Source organism: Sparus aurata, chromosome 7, assembly GCF_900880675.1.
Source record: "Sparus aurata chromosome 7, fSpaAur1.1, whole genome shotgun sequence".
Lineage (NCBI taxonomy): Eukaryota > Metazoa > Chordata > Actinopteri > Spariformes > Sparidae > Sparus > Sparus aurata.
In genome coordinates this window covers 2013360-2032446 of record NC_044193.1, presented here as the reverse complement: position 1 = coordinate 2032446, position 19087 = coordinate 2013360, and the positions used below count along the sequence as shown (strand labels likewise).

General features: G+C 41.6%; 3 protein-coding genes across 7 annotated transcripts in view; all 3 read right to left on the bottom strand.

Annotated features, from left to right (window-relative positions):
• LOC115585697 (uncharacterized) overlaps positions 1 to 19087 on the bottom strand; it is a 510933-nt gene that overhangs the window by 160223 nt on the left and 331623 nt on the right. The gene's annotated exons all lie outside the window — the stretch shown is intronic.
• LOC115584975 (uncharacterized) lies at positions 646 to 7336 on the bottom strand. Of its 3 annotated transcripts, none has more exons than XM_030422964.1 (7): positions 7288 to 7336; positions 4851 to 5177; positions 4089 to 4421; positions 3812 to 3892; positions 3131 to 3238; positions 2755 to 2795; positions 646 to 1035 (listed from the first exon to the last, which is right to left on the bottom strand). In XM_030422964.1, exons 1-7 carry the CDS (start codon positions 7325 to 7327, stop codon positions 916 to 918), a joined length of 1050 nt encoding a protein of 349 aa, XP_030278824.1. In that variant the 5' UTR covers positions 7328 to 7336; the 3' UTR covers positions 646 to 915. The 3 variants fall into 3 exon arrangements, 2 of the variants coding, with proteins under 2 accessions (XP_030278824.1, XP_030278825.1); XM_030422965.1 differs by having other exon boundaries at positions 4089 to 4211; XR_003984631.1 differs by lacking the exons at positions 2755 to 2795; positions 3131 to 3238; positions 3812 to 3892; ... (1 more) ...; positions 4851 to 5177; positions 7288 to 7336 and adding an exon at positions 1237 to 1544.
• Positions 8274 to 18861, bottom strand: LOC115584957 (NLR family CARD domain-containing protein 3-like). 3 transcript variants are annotated; one of them, XM_030422928.1, is made up of 10 exons: positions 17992 to 18861; positions 16721 to 16994; positions 16173 to 16289; positions 15022 to 15100; positions 14663 to 14891; positions 12766 to 14545; positions 12508 to 12681; positions 11227 to 11400; positions 10182 to 10228; positions 8274 to 10080 (listed from the first exon to the last, which is right to left on the bottom strand). In XM_030422928.1, exons 2-10 carry the CDS (start codon positions 16816 to 16818, stop codon positions 9548 to 9550), a joined length of 3231 nt encoding a protein of 1076 aa, XP_030278788.1. In that variant the 5' UTR covers positions 16819 to 16994; positions 17992 to 18861; the 3' UTR covers positions 8274 to 9547. The 3 variants fall into 3 exon arrangements, with proteins under 3 accessions (XP_030278788.1, XP_030278789.1, XP_030278790.1); XM_030422929.1 differs by having other exon boundaries at positions 16721 to 16999; positions 18632 to 18861; XM_030422930.1 differs by having other exon boundaries at positions 18632 to 18861.

Sequence of the window (19087 nt, the reverse complement as noted above, 5' to 3'; positions counted from 1 at the left end):
TATCAAGTATTTAGCGCCATCTAGCTGTGAGGTTCTACACTGCAACACTCCTTTGCTCACCCCTCCCGTTCTGAAGACGTTGGAGACGTTCCGGAAGCTACGGTGGCCCTGACGGACAAGAAACTCATTTTCAAAGTATGGACTCTTTCCCAACAGCGTCGAGTATTTCTACTGATTCAAGTAATGAGGTAAAGATGTAGTTAGTTATTGTTATTGTTAGTGACGAGCGCTTTCGCTGAGTTCCTTCTCAGTACCACAGTCAAGCTAGCTCTGAGCGAAAACGCGTTTAGCCTTACTACGTAGTACCACGTGGTGCTTTGTGTCCCTCTCGGCAGTCCGTAGTTTTTTTAAAACCGGAAAGACATGGCGGCCTCCATAGAGCTTGCCCGTGCTGTGTATATTCAGATAGGTAATTCTTCGCTCAGGAGGATAAGTCAGATTGTTGGCAGAGGTAATTGTACACCAAGGAGGACTTACTTATGAACGAAGACGTTGATTTGAGTTAATAAATTACTTAAATCGTTACACACTGTCCCTTTAAATCTCCTGATTATGACTTTTTAAATTCTCATTTTGACCATTCATCTCATAATTATGAGCCTTTAAGCCACAAATATAGAAGTTAAAAGAAAGGATGTGTCACAATGGCAGCATGTAAAAATGTATTTACTACAGGTCTATGGTGGCCCTGAGAGGTCAAGCAAAGCACTTAATCAAAAAAAGCAAACAAAAATTGATCAATTCAAAGAAAACATGGCAAAGAAGTAACACAGCAGTTACATGAGAAACACATTCTCCAGTTTTACAACTAAAACACGGCATAAAGAAAGAAACACTGCAGGTACTGCTGTTTTCAAGCTGCGTACTCCAGACAAACTGGACCTTTGAGTCCAGTCTGTCTGAACCCAAACAGTATCAGTCTTGTTCTGTGAGTGTGGAGTAGGTTTGGTTCTGATCCATGCCGGCTGGATCCAGGATCTCGTAGGGGGACTCTTCACATGGAGAGTCTGGAGAATAGTTCTCATATTGTGCAATCTGAAAGAAAGATCACACAAACTGATCAGACAGAAAGTTCAGCTACTTTTTTATGTTCTGCGCTCTCAGTCAAAGTGAAGTCTGCTGGGGGTTAAATTAAATTCAACAGCTACACTGAAGGCAGTCTGCTGGGTTTCAACAGGAGAGACAGCAGCAATCTCAATTCACCGGCTTGTCTTAACAGAAGAAACACTAACTTACAGAAGAGACGCTCTCAAGTTAAAACAGAGACGGTTGCAGTCCGACGGGCCGGATCATTCAGCTCTACGTCTTTCTAGACTCTTCTAGTCTCAATAAGAAATGCATTCGGAGCTATTTGGAGCTACTTATCAGCCATCTACAATGCAGCACCGAGTTCTCTCCCCAGGCAGCTTAACAACCATTCACACCTGGGCTCACCTGGCCCTAGCAACGACCCACAAGTGGCCCTGACGACTCTGTTCGGACACTCCCACACCGAGTTTAAACCCCTGCGACTCCCCTCAAGTTAGTTAGAACTGAAGAAGCCTCTTGGATGAGAGAAGAAACGTCTTCAAGACACTGAAACGTCCAGTTGACGATATACACTTAGAACTGCCATGACCAGGCATGGACATCTGGCGTACCGGGCAATGCCTGGTGGGCCGACGCACATTTTTGGGCCGGGCTGTCATAATTTAGTCAAAAAAAGTATGTTATAAATAATTTTTATCGACCGCGACGGCCCATTGGTTGATTTTCTTGAAGGACATTGGGATAATCCAATTTCTCTCAGCCCTCCTCTTCTTTTTTTTTCTAAGTGCACAGTTTAGAGGGGGCGGCCCATTGGTCCATCTTCAATATAGACAGTGGACTGAACCAATCAGGATAAAGTACGACAGCGGTTGAGCAGTGTTGGATGAGCAGCAAGGGTCCATTTTAGGCTCCATCATAGCATTTTAGATATTTAGGTTAAAGGTGTGTTGAAAGGCTGCATAGTAGTTTGAATTTGTAGCAACCCTCTATGCCGTTGTTAAACATGTTTTAAAAAACTGATTTTAAAACTGCTAAATGAGAAGTAAGAGCTTTGCAATTTAAGCATTACTAAGATAAGTGTTAAAAAAAGTATAAAAGTATTATTAGCAAAAGGTTTGCCCACATTGAACAAGAGTAAGACAGTGTTAAATGCTTTTAAGACTTTAAGGCTTTTCATAAAGCAGCCCTGTCTTTAGCCTGATATAACAATGTTCTAGCTTTTTAAAGGAGGGAGCACCTTTTAACCTGAAGAATTAGAATTGAGCTGCTATATCAGGGAAATTCAGAAAATACATATTAGAGATGAACTACACAGAGCAGACAAAAGTGGTGGCGTCAACAAAAGATGCTAAACTTCTGAGATTTAGGATGTTGTTGACATTATGCTTGAAATAGAATATACCTAAGGAGGCAGAACTATGTGTTGAGTAAATGTACTTATTTGCTTTCCACAATGGTTATTTGATAGACTTCTAAAGTAATAATAAACTGTAATTTTCTAATAAGCCTAAAGGCAAAAAGTTATGGTTTTTTTTTCGGTTGTGCTCCGCTAATTATGAGGGGCCGGTCTAAGCCAAAAATGCCAGGGCTGATTTTTTGTCCTGGTCCAGCCCTGGCCATGACCTGAAACTGAACAGCTTCATTTATCAGCGTGATTTGCATCGTATTTGCATCACATTTGCATTGACTTTGCATTGGCAGTAAACAAGAGTGGTAAGAAGTCACCTCCATGTTTGTGCCGCCGGAGTTTCCTGCAGTCCTCGAGCCTGTGGAGCAGACAACATGTTTCTCTCTGTTGTCATGACAAATTATTCAAAGTGCACATTTGACTGCTCAGGTGGAAGAAACAGGAAACAGCCACTGATAAGACACCAACCACACACACACACACACACACACACGCACACACACTGTATTTCCAAATTTCTCTGTTAAATGTCACAACCCCTCCCTCACCTCAGCTTCCTCGTCTTGTTTTCAGTGTCTTTAACATATGTTTGTGTTTAATAAATGTTGTGTATCTCAGGCTCCCCCAGCCGTGTGTGTGTGTGTGTAAGTTGAGTGATTTTTAGTGAGAAAAGGGAAGTTGTGGATGCCTCACAATCAGGTTTGCGTTTCCTCTGAATGCAGATTATGGTCAGCACCAGCCCCAAGATGATCACAACGATGACGAGAATCCCAACCAAATACAGCAACATGTTTGTGAGAGCTTGAAGAGAGGAAAGGTTGCAGAACTTGCCTTAGAAACATCATGTTTTTAAGTTTTCCTCAGTAGCAAAGTAACTCAGTGATGGCTGTGTGTATATACATGAGTACACTGCAAACAGGAGGTGCTAACAGCTAATTCGGCGTTGCTTCGATGGCATTTTGTAGTTTTGTAGTTTCCAGCTGCTTTAGTTGTTCAGCAGAACGCCGCAACGCTGTTTTGCTGTGAAGCTCCAGAAATGTCTTGTGAACTACGACACTTCACCTGACTTTATATCATCATGAAGGGAGGAGAGGATGACTGAGTTTACATTTTTGGGTGAACTGTTCCTTTAAAAAGTTACAAGCAGCTCATGATTGGTCAGCTGTAAAAAGCTGGAATAACTGATGACATTAACTGAACCATTAAACAGGCAGGAGTGAAAAATGAAAAGTAAAAACAGTTTAATGTTCTGACTTCTTTCATCTGAACCTCAGCAGACAGCACAGAATTTGTGGCTCTAGCTGGGATATTTCTAAAGCCGCTAAAGCTCATGGGTAATGTAGTATTCATACATTCACAGTTGTGTGGGTGTACCTGGGGACTGCGAGGGTCTTGCTGGTGGTGTGGAGGTCGTTGGGATTGATTTCCATCTTACAGTTGCTGGATCTGTGAATGCTAAAAACACAAAGTCCTGATGAGAGAACGTGTTTCAGCTGAGCAGCTTTTAAACGAGCATTTGTCTGAGGCCAAATTTATGAAATGTGTAAAGCATCAGTAGCCAACAGTGAGAACTCTCCTCGGGCCTCCACAGACATGAACAAACACTTTATTTCTTATTCATTTTCATTTTTACTTTCAAGAGGAAACTCACTATTTGAGACGAGGATCTTAAACCGCCGGTAGGACTCGTGTGATAAAGGTCTGACCATCCCACACGAGTACCATCCAGAGTCCAACTCGTTCAGCTGTTTGATTTCCACATGCAGAGATCCTCCTGGAGAAGATCCTTCATTATATTCAATGCTATGTCTGTTTTCCTGAAAACTTCTAGAAGTTGTTTGACCAAGAATGTTTTGGTCACAAGTGTCCTTGCAGAAGAACTTCAGGTTTGTAGAAGGAGTCGATGTTGGGCATTCAACTATGATATCTCCTCCAGTTTTTGCATAGAGGGTTTTTACTTCAGGAGGATTTCCATCCTGAAATGCTGTTGAAAAGATGAATAATCAACAGTTACTGTCTGCACTTCAGATGATGCAGTCTGAGCAAAGCCGCCCGGTTCAAGCAGTCTGTTCAGTTAATCCAACAATGATTTGGATTCTTCCAGCACGATCAGCTTTGCAAATAGAAAATGTAACATGTGATCTGTTTTCATTTTTTTATCTTTTGCGAGATAATTGCAGAATATTTTCTTTTTTTAGACAAAGAATCTGTCATTTTCAAAAACAAATACTTCCTCTGGTTTTCAGAGTCTTTGAGTTTGAGGAATATTAATAGAGTTCTGTCACATCTAGAAGTTGTTGACTTGTTGGTTTTTAATGAGCATTTATCAGTTTCGCAGTGATAAAGAATATGACGGACAAAATCTCTCTGCATCGGTCAGTGAACAGTGAAGGAACATTTTCATGAAACTTACCATCTTCAACATTGATTTTAAACTCATGGTAAAGTGAATATGTTCTGTGTTTGAAACCAGATCTGTACCCTCCTGAGTCAGACTTGGTCACATTTGTGATGGTCACAGAAACTAAATATTCTCCTCTATGAGTTTCAGAATACTTAATTGTGTATCTGCCGCTCTGAGCTGTGTCTTTAGTTGTTTCAATGAGGACGTCTTCTTCTTTACATTCCTCCTTGCAGAAGAACTTTGTGTTTCCAGACTGAATAAAGGAGACTGTCACTTCGACATCTCCTCCTTCAGCTGCATAGACAAAGATTTGGCCACTGACTCCATCCAGCAGAGCTGTTGAAAGATGAACAATGTTAGAAGCTGTCGCTGCCTCACGTGTGCTGCTGTCTGATCAATATAACAAAGCACAACATTAACACAGAGTTAAACTGGGAGCTGCAGTTCGACCGCAGTCTGTGACTGAAGATCACAGTCTTGGACTGCAGTGTTGGAAAATGGCGGAACAAGACACAGTAGGGAACAAATTAATATGTGAATTAAATTAATAATACTCCAGGATGTTGTTCAAATAATGGGATGAGGTGAATTGAAGTGTATCGTCATGTCGTTACATTGTTATAAAGCTATTCATGCAAACAACTTCCAGATACAGCCACATCAGCAAGGCACAGTCAGCAAACAAGCTAAATAACTAGCATATGGGAAGCTCATCCATAAAGAGTCTGTGTGTTTCAGAAGTGCATCAAACTCCAACTAAAACTGTTTTTTCTTATTCTAAAATGTCCACTGGATCCATTTCAGTGACATGTTTAGTCCAACACACAGTATTTCATCATTACATGGAGACAAAACAGCAAAATACTGAGATGACAGCTCATTTCAGCAGATAGGAGCTTCTGTGCCCGCCCTACAGCCGACAACAGCCAATGAGTGCACATGTAGAGCAGTGACCCTCCCTCTCTTTTAGGCATGAATAATCAATAATTCAGTGTGTCCAGACTTCTGTAGATTAATGCCAGAAGCACCTACAGGACCTAACACCACACCTGCAGTCCAAATGGTTCAACAGCAGCTCTGAATTGACTGGCAGAGACGTTTAAGGTCCATTTAACATACGTTTCCAGGGACATGAACCTAGAAAGAACATCCACCTGCTAATTTGGTAAAGTGTGCCTGGTGGGTTACACATTCATTTAGAATAGAGACATACTGTTGATCAGAGACGCATCATCGCTCAGTACTCAGCAGAAGAAAACTGGAAAGGAGCACCAACAAAACAGGAAACTACGAAAAAGATTAGATACTGTAGAGTAAAACTTCAAAACCACACCTGCTGACATCACCTGCTGCTACACTCGTCCTTCCACTTCATCAGAGAAGAGAAGTGACTGAACGTATCCACATTAGTCAGGTACATTTTAAAAACCCCAAGAGATTCAAATGGATGCAGTTTTCTCTTTTCTCCTCCGCTCTAACAGTGTAAACAGATGACGTAGGAACCGTCACATCAACACGTGGTTTCCATGCTGCTGTTTCGAAACGCTGCAGGTTTGATCTGTCTCTAAGAAGAGACATCGTCTTGCAATATCGTCTTGTGTCTACAGGAAGTATTTCGAAAGTTGTAAAGTTACAACTTTCTCCGCTAACAGAGTGAAGCAACAGATTTCATCAACGCTGCAGCGATTAACTGACTAATCAATTCACTAATTCAAACTAATTTGATAATCTAACGATCGTTTCAGTGATTTTTGCAAGCCAGGATGTCACATCGCTCCTTCCACCTTCTACGCTTTTAATTATAATCACTGAAACAGAAAACAATCATCAGATTAATCGATGATGAAAATAATAATGCAAAAGAAGATAAATCTTGAAATAAAAGACAAAGAGAGAGAGATTTACAGAGCGCTGCCAATGATTTATAAACAATAACACAGTTTTTATTTGGTCTTAAAGTAGTCCCAGAGGTTTGTGTCCTTCATTTCCTTTCCTGATGAACAGTTTATCACTAGACTTGTAATTAACCGTTTTTTAAAAGATATATTCACATTTTCTTAGCTTGTTCTTTGTGATTGTTTTTCTGTCATTGACCACAGTGAGTTCTCTGTAAAAATGTGTTCTATTTAATATCAGTTGGAGTTAGATCAACTCCACTTTTTTAAGATCATAATTTAAAAAGTCTCCCAACTTTAGAAGCAGTTCTGTGAACTCATCACTTCCTCTGATGGATCTTTTCCTGGAAGAACGATTACAGCGACTTTCGACCCTTCAAATGTACAAACAGGCATGTGAGGGTTGTTTTAGGGAAGAATGGAAAAAATATGAACTTATCCCTTAAAGTAGCTCTGATCACCATGATTAATAACATAAAACACTGTTACTAGACTGACCAGTGGTGTAATAACTGCAGAGAGTGACAGAGAAATGAAGTGAATGTACTCACAGAGGAAGAAGAAGCACATCAAAGTGTGATGAACTGCCATGTTGAAGCTCTGACGGGTTACTGCTGCCTCTCTTCCTCCTTCATTGATAAACTTCTACATATTTGAAAGAGTCCCTCCTCTAAACACAACACACAGCTCAGCCTCCTCCTCTGTTTGTGTCTACTGCAGGTATGTGTCTGATTTTTCATTCAAAATGATCAAAAGATGTAGTCAAACCTTCATGTAAAAGCACAATTACGACGAAAGAGGCACTTTTAAGATTTACTGTATCTTCGTTTTCGGGTCAAGCTCATTTTCAATGGGAGTGCTACGGGCACTTTTACGATAGCATCAAAATCTCTCTGTTTAAAACAGTAAGAAGTCTCGACACAACATGAAACTTTGCTGGTAGTATCACCAGGGTCTCTACACATGAACACGAGCATTGAGAACATTGTTTGTGTACACAGAGTTTACTAAAAAGAAGGTTTTTGAACAACTCATGTTAGCAGTAGCTTGTTCCGCTCGCCGCCGTCCTGCCAGTGGAGAAGTGTCGATCTCAGAATGTGACGTAACATTAAGAGACAGTTAAGGTGGAACGCTCCTAAAGCTTAGTTCCATATAAATGCAGGATAATTTGTTGTTTTGTCGTTAGCGAAAAACAATATTGACCTTGAAGTTGAAAAAGGAGCCTCATATAAGAAACAATACTAAAATAAAAAGTCGGAAAAGTCATGTGAGATATCGCGTGGATAGTTGTTGCTGGAAGACAGTAGTTCCACCTTTACTGTCCTCCAGGTTACGTCACATTCTGAGATCGATACTTCTCCATCGTAATTATGCTTTTACATGAAGGTTTGACTACATTCGCAAAAAAAGCTTAGGTTGCATTTTGGCAAGAGTTTCACTTAAACATATTCAATTTCCCATTACAACCTGATAGATAAAGATCGGCTCTTTCTTGGAAGTGTAGCAGCAGAAATGAAGAGAAGAAGAAGGAACACAGTCAGTGTGATAATGATGTTATTGATATTATTGATATTAAAAGCATTGGTATCCCACCATTATGCCAGATGGTGGGAGATGTCTAAACATTTATGTTTCCGTAGAAGGACAGAGAGACCATTTGGGCCACTTTAGGGTAGAAGACCCAAGAAGGGACAGCAGCAGAGTCAGGTGATTTATGGAAGATGAGCAGGGAGACAGGTGAACTCCTCTTTCACCCATTGGATAGATGTACCTTCAGTTCACCAAAGTGACCAATTAGAAGAAGCAGGTAGGTACAGGCGAAGGGACTTTAAAAAGGCCAGCACAAGCAGAGATAGTGGGGTGGTCATTTGTAGATTTCCTAAGATTGAAGGTTCGAGAGGATTTCTGGTACGGCAGAGAGCAAAGCATTGGGCAGAACTTTGCCAGGATTTGAGAACACCAGGGAGCGGCTGCCCGTTGAGATCTGGCTTGAGATCTGTTTCAATAAAGATTGCTCTATCATTCCACCCAGCCTTGCCTCTGCAGAATTCTTTTATTATCAAACTATACACTGACACCTTCAATGAAGACAGCCCAGACACAACACCTGATAAATCTCTATCAGAAAATAAAATGTCTTGTTTTTTCAAGCCATTTAATTGACATTTACCATTTATTACATTAACTGATAAAAAAAACAATGCACCACGTGACAAGTATACTTGTTGCCTACAGCTAACCAGTGACAGAAAACTGACAAGAAACAAAACACATAAACTTATTGTGAAAATAACAGGTGAACACAGTGTAATTATAACATGTGAACATTATGAAGATATGTTCCAATTGGTTAACAAACCGCAGTCTTCTCAGTGAGAGTTTACTTAACTCACTGCAACAACAGCTTGCTCCTGATGTGTTTTAGTCACTGTCTTGTAAATGTTGAAATGATTCTGGTCCTGGATCAATATTTATTTTAACCAAAAAACAACACATTTTTTTAACAAAATATTTCACATAACTGGCTACGACATCCTCACGCATTTGTCACCATGCATTCACCCTGTTTTGTCTTGATACTGCTTAATGTAAATGTAAAAACACAGGGAATTGTTTTCTCTTCCAGGTCTTGGTGGTATTGCTGTCCATTTGAAAAGAATCTCCGTGCATTGCATTAATGCAGGGTGCACTGTCTGCAGTTATGAAAACGTGGTCACCGTATTGGTAACATCTGCGTTGTGTGGTCATCTACAGACTGAACTATTTGGTCAGCAGTGAGAAAGTTTCTCTAACAGGAGGCGACTCTTCCTCCTACAGAGAACACAGACACACTGAGGAACCAGACCAGAGCCTAAATCCAGGATACAGAGGTTCAGTGAATGTGGTGTTGTAGGTGTGGAGGTGGATCAGTGAGTCAGAGGAGACTCTGTAGAAGGATAGAGTGCCAGCAGGACAGTCCACATACACTGCCACTCTGTTAGAGACAGAGGAGGAGGAGGAGGAGGAGATGGTTGTCACAGTCTTATTGTGGCAGGCATAGTAACCAACATCAGAGCAGTCCAGACTCCAGGACTGATCGTTTAGTCCAAACAAACAGTCATCACTGTCTCCTGTCCTGCTGATTCCTCTGTAACTCACTGATATAAAAGCCCCACCTCTCCACTCCACCTCCCAGTAACAGCGACCAGTCAGACTGTTACTACACAGCAGCTGACACCAGTCAAATCTGTCTTGATGACCAGGGTACGGCAGCTCCTCCTCCACATGTGTCATCTTCCTGTTGTTGTCAGACAGTTTGATCCTTCTGTTTACTGTGTTTGTGTCGAGCGTGAGTTCGCAGGAATCTGATGGAGAGAAGACGTGACACAGCTGCAGATATTAATCATTTATGCTGATGACATCAGTATGTGCTTTGTTTTCATGAATCAAATTAACTCATACTTACACTTCCTCAGAGCTGGTCTCAACCATCGGACTCCACAAGGCTCCACCCTGAAAGAATGAATGAGGTGGTGTACTTTTAATTCAGTGGAGCGTCTCTTATTGGCCAATTATTGTCAACATGATCATTCACGTAAATGTTTCACTATGTTCACCTAGTCTCTGCCCAAGTCTGCCTGCTGTTTGCTGCTGGGCAGGTAGTGTACAGTGGTTTAATCAGAGCTATTTAGAAGAAAACAGCTGCTCCTGGAAATGGAGGTGTGCTGCAAAAACCAAAACTAGAAACTAAAAGAGGCTTAAAAGCTCTGTAGAGCTGCAGAGATGGAAACATTTAATATCTGGAGGCCCCAGAGATAAATCTCTTTGGGCCCTGACACACCATGTTGGCAATCAGCTGATGGTTCTTCAGTGCCACCTGTAGTCAGTGGAGGAAAGTGCTGTGTTTTGCTGGGGGAACCCTACATTCATTGATTCCCCTTACTGTTTTCAGAAAATCCTTTAAAATTGTAAATTGAATTATCCCTGAACTTTCTCAATTTTAAATTTTAATTATGACCAAAAATATCGTCCATGCAGAGGATGCTCCGAGTGCTCTCAAACTGGAACTGTGAATTTCTGAATGACCATTTCTGACTGAATCTATGAACGCACCATATTTATAGTCAAACAACCAGCAGCTGAGAGCATTGTGAGTAGCAAAAAGGCATGAAGATCCTATTTTTGTTGATAAGGAAATAGAAACTTCTAAAAACAAATGCTTTTGCAATCAGAGGGGGAACACTGTTCCTCCAACTTTTGCTTAGGTGCATCAAAACACCTTGTATTATTGTTCGACATGAGCCCACATGTTTACATTGCTGTCCTACTTCCTAATTCTGCAACAAGAACATATCATCACCTCGCTGTTTTGGCACATCCTGGCTGACTACTTCTGTCCGTATTGACTGTCTGATGTGGTCAGTATTAATCAGCTCTAGTTGTTCAGGGTCTTTCCAGCCTACTCTCTCCTCTTTGAGACTGATATTTGGCTTCAACAGGCCTTCCCATACCTGAGAGTGTCCAGTCTCCACTCTGGATCCTCCAGTCCAGCAGAGAGCAGCTTCACTCCCGACTCTCCCGGATTATTGTAGCTCAGGTCCAGCTCTCTCAGATGGGTGGGGTTTGAGCTCAGAGCTGAGGTGAGAGAAGCACAGCCTTCCTCTGTGAGCAAACAGCCTGACAACCTGCAAACACACAAAACAACACAAGTTGCAAAATCCAATGAGCACATTGATGTCTCGGATTTAGATAGCAGGCGAGGCGGAAATAAGTGTACCCTGCGAGGCGGCAAATCGGTGGACCAAAACAGACCCCCAATTTGCTGGGCCTCTGTCTAAAACTGCGGACCTAGCCGCCAAAAGGACCGGCAAATTTCAGGCTTGCTGCCCTGTCTAAAAACGGCTACTGATCTTCAAGACAAATAATATGGCTTGCTATGTGTTAAACTTAACAGACCGGGGTGGAGGGACAGATGCTGGTCTTTTGGATTTCCGAATGTCCCTGTTAGTATTAACCAGCAGATGGCAGCTGGAGGAGAGCACAAGCCTTGGAGGTACATCCATTGTAATGTATTGAAATTCTCTGTTATTTGACTCCTGAATGAAGGGGAAATGGTATGTTTACGTTAACTAACTCAATGGTACTGAGAAGAAATGGGGAAAACAAAAGACATTGCAGGATAATAGAAAGAAAAGTCGGAGAGTGATACTTTGGTCGGAGACAACCGAACCGAAGGCAAAGCGCAAATTATGCCACCTCTCCGCTAATCAAAGCAGTGTCAACAACTTCAGTGCTTAGAAAAGACAGGTAAACTTGCGGTCTCTAACAGTAAAGTTAAATTGATGTGCTAGCTTGGAGTCAAACTCTCGCCAGTCTTTTTGTCATTTTGCTCTGTTTGTCTTGTTAGCCTAACTGGACAGTACCTAGCCTATACCTCTCTGTCTGTGTTTTATTTACCAGCCACTTCCAGTGCTATAATTCTGTGCCTGAAAAATGTGAGACTGAAACACAACTCATTTATTATGATAAATTATTGATAAATGCCAGCGGGCAGCAGTGTTTATCAACTGCAGCTTAGAACCACATTGCACATGTACACCCTGTAGTGACCACACAAGTCTCTATGTGATCGCCCCGAAGATATTCTGAAATTCACTTCTCTTAATGATAGCTTGTTAGTGTATTTAGCTTATTTAACTAAATAGGCTCACTCCACCTCGTTGTCCATTTTTGCTTAACAGGGAGTTAGGCAGAGTCAGGCACTCCCAAGATGGTGGGTCAATGATCCTAACCTGAGAGTTTCCAGTGTACAGAGTGGACTCCGTATTCCAGCAGACAGCAGCTTCACTCCTGAATCCTGCAGGTTGTTGTTACTCAGGTCCAACTCTCTTAGACTAGAGGACTTTGAGCTGAGAACTGAAGACAGAGCTTCACAGCTCCTCTCTGAGAGGTTACAGCCACTCAATCTGAAAACAGAGACACAGACAATTAAATATTTCTTTCCTGTTGAAAATTGACTATTTATAATATGTATTAATCTCTCTCCTCACAGAGCTTTGTTGGAGGCTTTGACCACCGGCAGCAGCCTTAGAAGAGCCTCCTCTGACGCAGAGTATTTCTTCAGGTCAAACATGTCTAGATCTTTTTCTGATGACAGTAAGATGAAGACCAGAGCTGACCACTGAGCGGGGGACAGTTTATCTGTAGAGAGACGTCCTGATCTTAGGTACTGTTGGATCTGCTCCACTAGAGAACGATCATTCAGTTCATTCAGACAGTGAAACAGATTGATACTCGTCTCTGAAGAAAGAGCTGTACTTATCTTTCCCTTAATGTACTGGATTGTTTCCTGATTGGTCTGTGGGCTAATTTCTGACTGTGCCAGCAGGCTGCCTAGGAGAGTCTGATTGGTATGCAGTGACAAGCCCAAGAGGAAGCGCAGGAACAGGTCCAGGTGTCCGTTTGGACTCTCTAAGGCCTGGTCCACAGAACTCTGGTAGAAGTGTGTCTTTGCAGATTCTTCTATTCTTGTACACTTTTCTTCTGCTAGCAGATTAACTCCAGAGTTGGTGAATGTCAGATGGACATGAAGAGCAGCCAGAAACTCCTGAACACTCAGATGGACGAAGCAGAAAACCTTGTCCTGGTAGAGTCCTCTCTCCTCTTTAAATATCTGTGTTAACACTCCTGAGTACACTGAGGCTGCTCTGATATCGATGCCACACTCTGTCAGGTCTGATTCATAGAAGATCACATTGCCTTTCTGCAGCTGCTCAAAAGCAAGTTTTCCCAGAGACTCAATCATCTTTCTGCTCTCTGGAGTCCAGTGTGGATCTGTCTCAGACTTCCCATCATACTTGATGTTCTTCACTTTGGACTGAACCACCAGGAAGTGGATGAACATCTCAGTCAGGGTCTTGGGCAGCTCTCCTACCTCTCTGGTCTTAAACACATCCTCCAGAACTGTAGCAGTGATCCAGCAGAAGACTGGGATGTGGCACATGATGTGGAGGCTTCGTGATGTCTTGATGTGGGAGATGATTCTGCTGGCCTGCTCCTCATCTCTGAATCTCCTCCTGAAGTACTCTTTCTTGTGTGGATTAGTGAACCCTCTGACCTCTGTCACCATGTCAACATACTCAGGAGGGATCTGATTGGCTGCTGCAGGTCGTGTGGTTATCCAGAGGCGAGCAGAGGGAAGCAGTTTCCCCCTGATGAGGTTTGTCAGCAGCACATCAACCGAGGTGGACTCTGTAACATCAGTCAGTGTCTCAGTGTTGTGGAAGTCCAGAGGAAGTCGACACTCATCCAGACCGTCGAAGATGAACACAACCTGGAACTCTTCAAACCTACAGATTTCTTTGGTTTCAGTGAAGAAGTGATGAACAAGTTCCACCAAGCTGAACTTTTTCTCCTTCAGCACATTCAGCTCTCTGAAAGTGAATGGAAATGTGAACTGTATCTCCTGGTTGTTTTTGTCTTCAGCCCAGTCCAGAGTGAACTTCTGTGTTAAGACTGTTTTTCCGATGCCAGCCACTCCCTTTGTCATCACTGTTCTGATTGGCTCGTCTCTTCCAGGTGAGGCTTTAAAGATGTCTTCTCGGCTGACTGTTGTTTCTGGTCTGCAAGTTTTCCTGAACGCTGTTTCAATCTGTCTGACCTCATGTTCATCATTGACCTCTGCAGTCCCTCCCTCTGTGATGTAGAGCTCTGTGTAGATCTGGTTCAGAAGCGTTGGGTTTCCTGCTTTAGCGATGCCCTCAAACAAACACTGGTACTTCCTCTTCAGGTTAGACTTAAGTTTAAGCTGATAAACTGGAGCAGGGTGTCCTGAATGAACACAAGATCAGTAAGTCAAATATGTCTTACATTGAGCATATGAACATATTTTGTTCCATCTCTTGAGAGAACAGTCAATCTATCCATCATTAAATTGTTTCCTCTTACTGCTCTGCAGACAGTCAGCCAACTCCTCCTGCTTCATTCTCCTGAGGAAGTGCTGTGTGATCTTCAGGAACGCCTCTCTGCTGCTCCTCATCTGCTTGTCGTCTTCACAATGCAACACCTCCTCATCCTCGCACTGACTCTCTGAGCATTCTGGGTAATCTGAACTTAGAACCCTCTGAAACCTCTTCAGCTCGTTCTTCACAAAAGTGACAACTTCATCCTCCAGCAGCTAGAACATAATTTTATATGACTGACATAAGCAAAATAAGATCATGGATGCAAACATCAGATCCATGTTGAACAGAAGTGCAGCATGGTGATTATTGTGACTATAAAGTAGTGGCTGAAGATGTACAAACCATGAATATGGAGTCCAGCTGTGTTTGTTGCTGCTGGGCTGACTGACCAGTAGGAACATCTGGGATCTCCTGGTTCACTCTGTGGAGGGATAAAGAATAATTAACTCACATGATGACTGTCCACACTGAGAGAAACACAAGGTGTGTCCATGCATTCATGCTTGGACGTGAACAGCAAACCAGATTACTTTTTAAAGTGGTAAAGGTTTACTAGTCCTGCTGATCCTACTGAGAATCAGCAGCTCAGTCTGCAGGCGATGGTAACTTTGAGCTTTTTGTTTTTCCTCATCGGTTAGTCACAACAGATCTAATCCAAACTCATCTATGTAGTTCTCCTGGAGCAAAGCAACAAGAGCTCCAGTGGAGCTGCACAGTATCTGCTTGTATCAGACTGAATGAAGCTCTGAGAGTATTTGTTTGACTGTGTGGGTATGAAGCAGGTACTGCTGCTAAAAAAAGAAAACTTCATCTGAGGTTTAAAAACTGCTGATTTTAACAACTGTGAGCCTGAAAACCCCCACTTCATTTGTTTTAATTCAGTTTTAAATCCTCACCTTTGATCAACAAAGCATCCATCAACCTGTCAGCGATTTAATACATTTACTGCTCACAGTATATTCTAGTTAATAAACTGTTTGCATTTAATTGGATCTTGCATCACAACGTGGAGCCATCGGAGTCTACTCTCTTTTATTCACATGTTAATTAACTTTAATGTGTTTTATTCTTTGGACAAATACTGTACAATGATGCCTCTTGTTGAGGCTGTGCATTTATCATTTCATTCATACATTTCTTATATTTTTTATATTGTCAAATTTCAATCAATTAGGCAACCAAACAAGAAACATTATCCTGGATATCCTACGATAAGATAAAAAGATGATGGAGCAAATACAATATAGGATTTTGCAGCTCTTGCTGCAGCTAAACCTGAACAAAAAGAAACATTTAAATTCTCTCAAGCAAAGGCTGAACAGCAGCGACGGTTCAGTGCCCCAGTGTTATTTGCATATATTCAAAATTTGATACACAGACACCCTTCAGAGAGATAGTGGAAAACTAAGTGATGTCACAATGGGACTTAATCATCAAAGACTTCTCACAGTTATTGTGCTTATTGTGCACATGTCAGTGTTTGAAATCCTCACCTTTGGTCAACAGGCTGGCGTCCATCTTTGAAGAGTAGTGGACTCTCCATTGAGCAGTTGCTCTTCATTGACACACAGCTGGGCTCAGGCTCAGCACAGTCAGGTCTCTGATGGATCCTGATAGAAAATAAATGTGTTAAAGCTCACATGTTTAGAGGGAGTCCAGCCTGCCTATGATGTTAAATAATGTTAGCAGTTAATGTTTCTGTAGACCACACTTTCTGAACCAACGTGGCATATCACGTTCACATTATATGATTCTTAGCCACCTTTCACATCAGGGCGTGAAAGCGGAGGTGGTAGCTGGACAACAGCCCCACTTAAGTTTGAGTTACACCTGTGGACATTTGTAGTCATTTTTCCTCACCCTGACCAAGTGTTAATCAACCCAACATTCAACCTAAACAAATGTAAAGTTGCAACATAAAGAACCGTTCAGTTTGAACTTCTCTGTGGTTTTGCAGAAACACACTTAGGTAATATTTTTTCGGCCAATTAGGTCCGTGATGTTGAGAGGATTCATGGACAGATAGAGATTGTCACCTCACCTGTGAAAGTCAGTCTGGCTTTCCTGTTCCTCACATAGTGTGTGTCCGTCCTCACATAGTGTGTATCTGTCCTCACACTGATTCGTTGCAGACTCCATACTAGAGGTCGACCGATTAATCGTTTTGGCTGATTAATCCGCGCCGATAAGACGTTTTACAAACTATCGGAATCGGCGGAACTTGGCTCCGATAGTGGCCGATGGCTGCAGTTTTTTTCCACAGCGCCATAAACTGCTTCTTCCCTGCCCTGCTCTCTGATCACTGGGGGGCGGGGCTGCTCTTCACACACACACACACACACACACACACACACACACACACACACACAGAGCATGGGAGAGAGAGGGGAGAGAAGTGACCCAGGTGGAGACGGCGACATGTTATCATAAGTGCAATAAAACCTTCACGAGTTGAAAGTCAACAAACATAACCTCCTTGGCGGAGACAATAAGTACCAGTTGTTCAACAAGCATAAACGTGCATCATATTTCAGCATAAACAGCGTCATTTCCACCAGCACGTTTTACACGACCACAGTGCTTGTTAAGCTAACAATTAACAGCTTTTTAAGAACATGCTAAAATGAAAGCTGTCTGTGTGTAGTCTGTTCATCTTAGTTTGACATGAATCTTAAAATGTGGCAATTTCTTGTAAACTTTAGCTGCTGGCTGAGACAAACCGCCTCAATTTGTTTCCAGATATTACAGAGTTTATATAGTGACTTTGCTGTTGTAAACTTTACTGTTGCTGCAGTGGAAACAATATGCAGTTATATTTGAAATATAAATGAATTCCTGTTCTGAATTTATTCTTTAAAAAAAGATAATTAAAAAACAAACCATTCTTTTGTAGTGATAAAGAACAGGACTGTTAAGAGTATGGATAAGATAAAGATAAAATCCTAACATACCATCATTATCGGCTATCGGCTTTTTCCTGCTCCAAACTATCGTTATTATATCGGCCTTTAAAAATCCACTATCGCTCGACAACATGCTGACAGAGCTCTCACATGATTTCTCATCATTCCTCTCAGTCACATGATAAACACACAGGAAGAAACAGCTTATTCACCTGAACACATGAAATTAATTTTAAAGTTTCCATGCCAGCAACGTGATATATTACTTTGAAAATTAAGGTAACTAGTAATATGTAATATATTACACTGATCACAGACATCAGACATCAACAGACATCTCCACAACCGACCAGGAGAGCTGCTTTTACACCAAGAGGGAAAATGTAGTAAAAAATAAGTCTTTACTTACCTTTTCTTAATAAAATCAAAACAAAAGACACCGTCAAAAACAAAGACAGTCAGTCTGTTCACATGACGGTCCTGTTCTTCTTCCTCTTCCCTTTAATATTAAGGAACATAAAGTGTAAAAGTCAGCAGAGGGCGCTTTGGAGGGAGTGGATCTCAGCTCATGATCCCTGCGATCCCCCTGCTGGTGTCCTCCAGTAACTACAGCTGTATTCACTGATCCTGGTGCTGGTGCTGTATTGGACTGCATCATATTCAGATGTGTTTCTATTATTCTGACCCACCTCATGAGTGCAGATAGGATGGAACTTATATTGTCTAATGCAGTAATAAACATTTTCAAACAGATAATTAACAGTTAATGTGTCTGGTAATCATTAACTGACGGTGTTCATGTTAATTCAGGTATTAATTTATACATTATTCCAAGTTTTATAAAGATTCTATTAACATAAGTCAATGCAATACTAATTCTATATCAATTAATCATTTGTTAATGCTTATTACTGTAGTACTAATGTGAATTAATGTGTCCTTGTACTTAAATACAGTATAACACAGGTCTGGCATCTAGAGTTTGCTCTTAATTATGAAGCTTTGGTAGAACTTCTGGATTCTGATTGAGTTGGTCTCGGTTCTCTTACTGTGTGCCTGAGGGTCCAGATTCATTTCTGAGGTTTAGAGGACCGAGTTTGGACGGCACGCTCCTCACAGACAGACATCTGGACCCTGGAGGTTCTGCTCCGTCCTCTTCTTCCTCCTCACAAACACTCATCTTCTGATCTGAAGTCAGTCTGAGAGAGAAACAGCTACGCTGACTGTGAGCTCAGGACAAGAATCAGGAAACATGTTTGTTTTGGAGTCTGATGCAGGACTGAGAGACCAGAAAGTAAAACACAATGCAATACAGTTTAATAAGGCAAGGCACATTTATTTGTAAAGCACAATTCAGACACAAGCAACTCAAAGTGCTTTACAGGAGCATAACAATTATATTCAAAGACATTAAAAAACAAGATAAGAAATAGGAAAGCTGAAAAGGTTTAAAAGAGACAAGACCAGAAAATAAAAAAGTCACAGTGCAGTTGAAATCCTTGAAA

What these genes read in the sequence shown, in the direction of transcription:
- LOC115584975 (XM_030422964.1), bottom strand. Translation starts at nt 7,327, where the DNA reads ATGGCAGTTCATCACACTTTGATGTGCTTCTTCTTCCTCT. An exon ending in TAAGATCCTCGTCTCAAATA is followed by an intron (nt 3,893 to 4,088) that starts GTGAGTTTCCTC and finishes TTGTGTTTTTAG; the next exon opens with CATTCACAGATCCAGCAACT. An exon ending in GAGGAAACGCAAACCTGATT is followed by an intron (nt 2,796 to 3,130) that starts GTGAGGCATCCA and finishes TCTGCTCCACAG; the next exon opens with GCTCGAGGACTGCAGGAAAC.
- LOC115584957 (XM_030422928.1), bottom strand. Translation starts at nt 16,818, where the DNA reads ATGGAGTCTGCAACGAATCAGTGTGAGGACAGATACACACTATGTGAG. An exon ending in AGCCAGACTGACTTTCACAG is followed by an intron (nt 16,290 to 16,720) that starts GTGAGGTGACAA and finishes ATTTTCTATCAG; the next exon opens with GATCCATCAGAGACCTGACT. An exon ending in GGCTGACTGTCTGCAGAGCA is followed by an intron (nt 14,546 to 14,662) that starts GTAAGAGGAAAC and finishes GTGTTCATTCAG; the next exon opens with GACACCCTGCTCCAGTTTAT.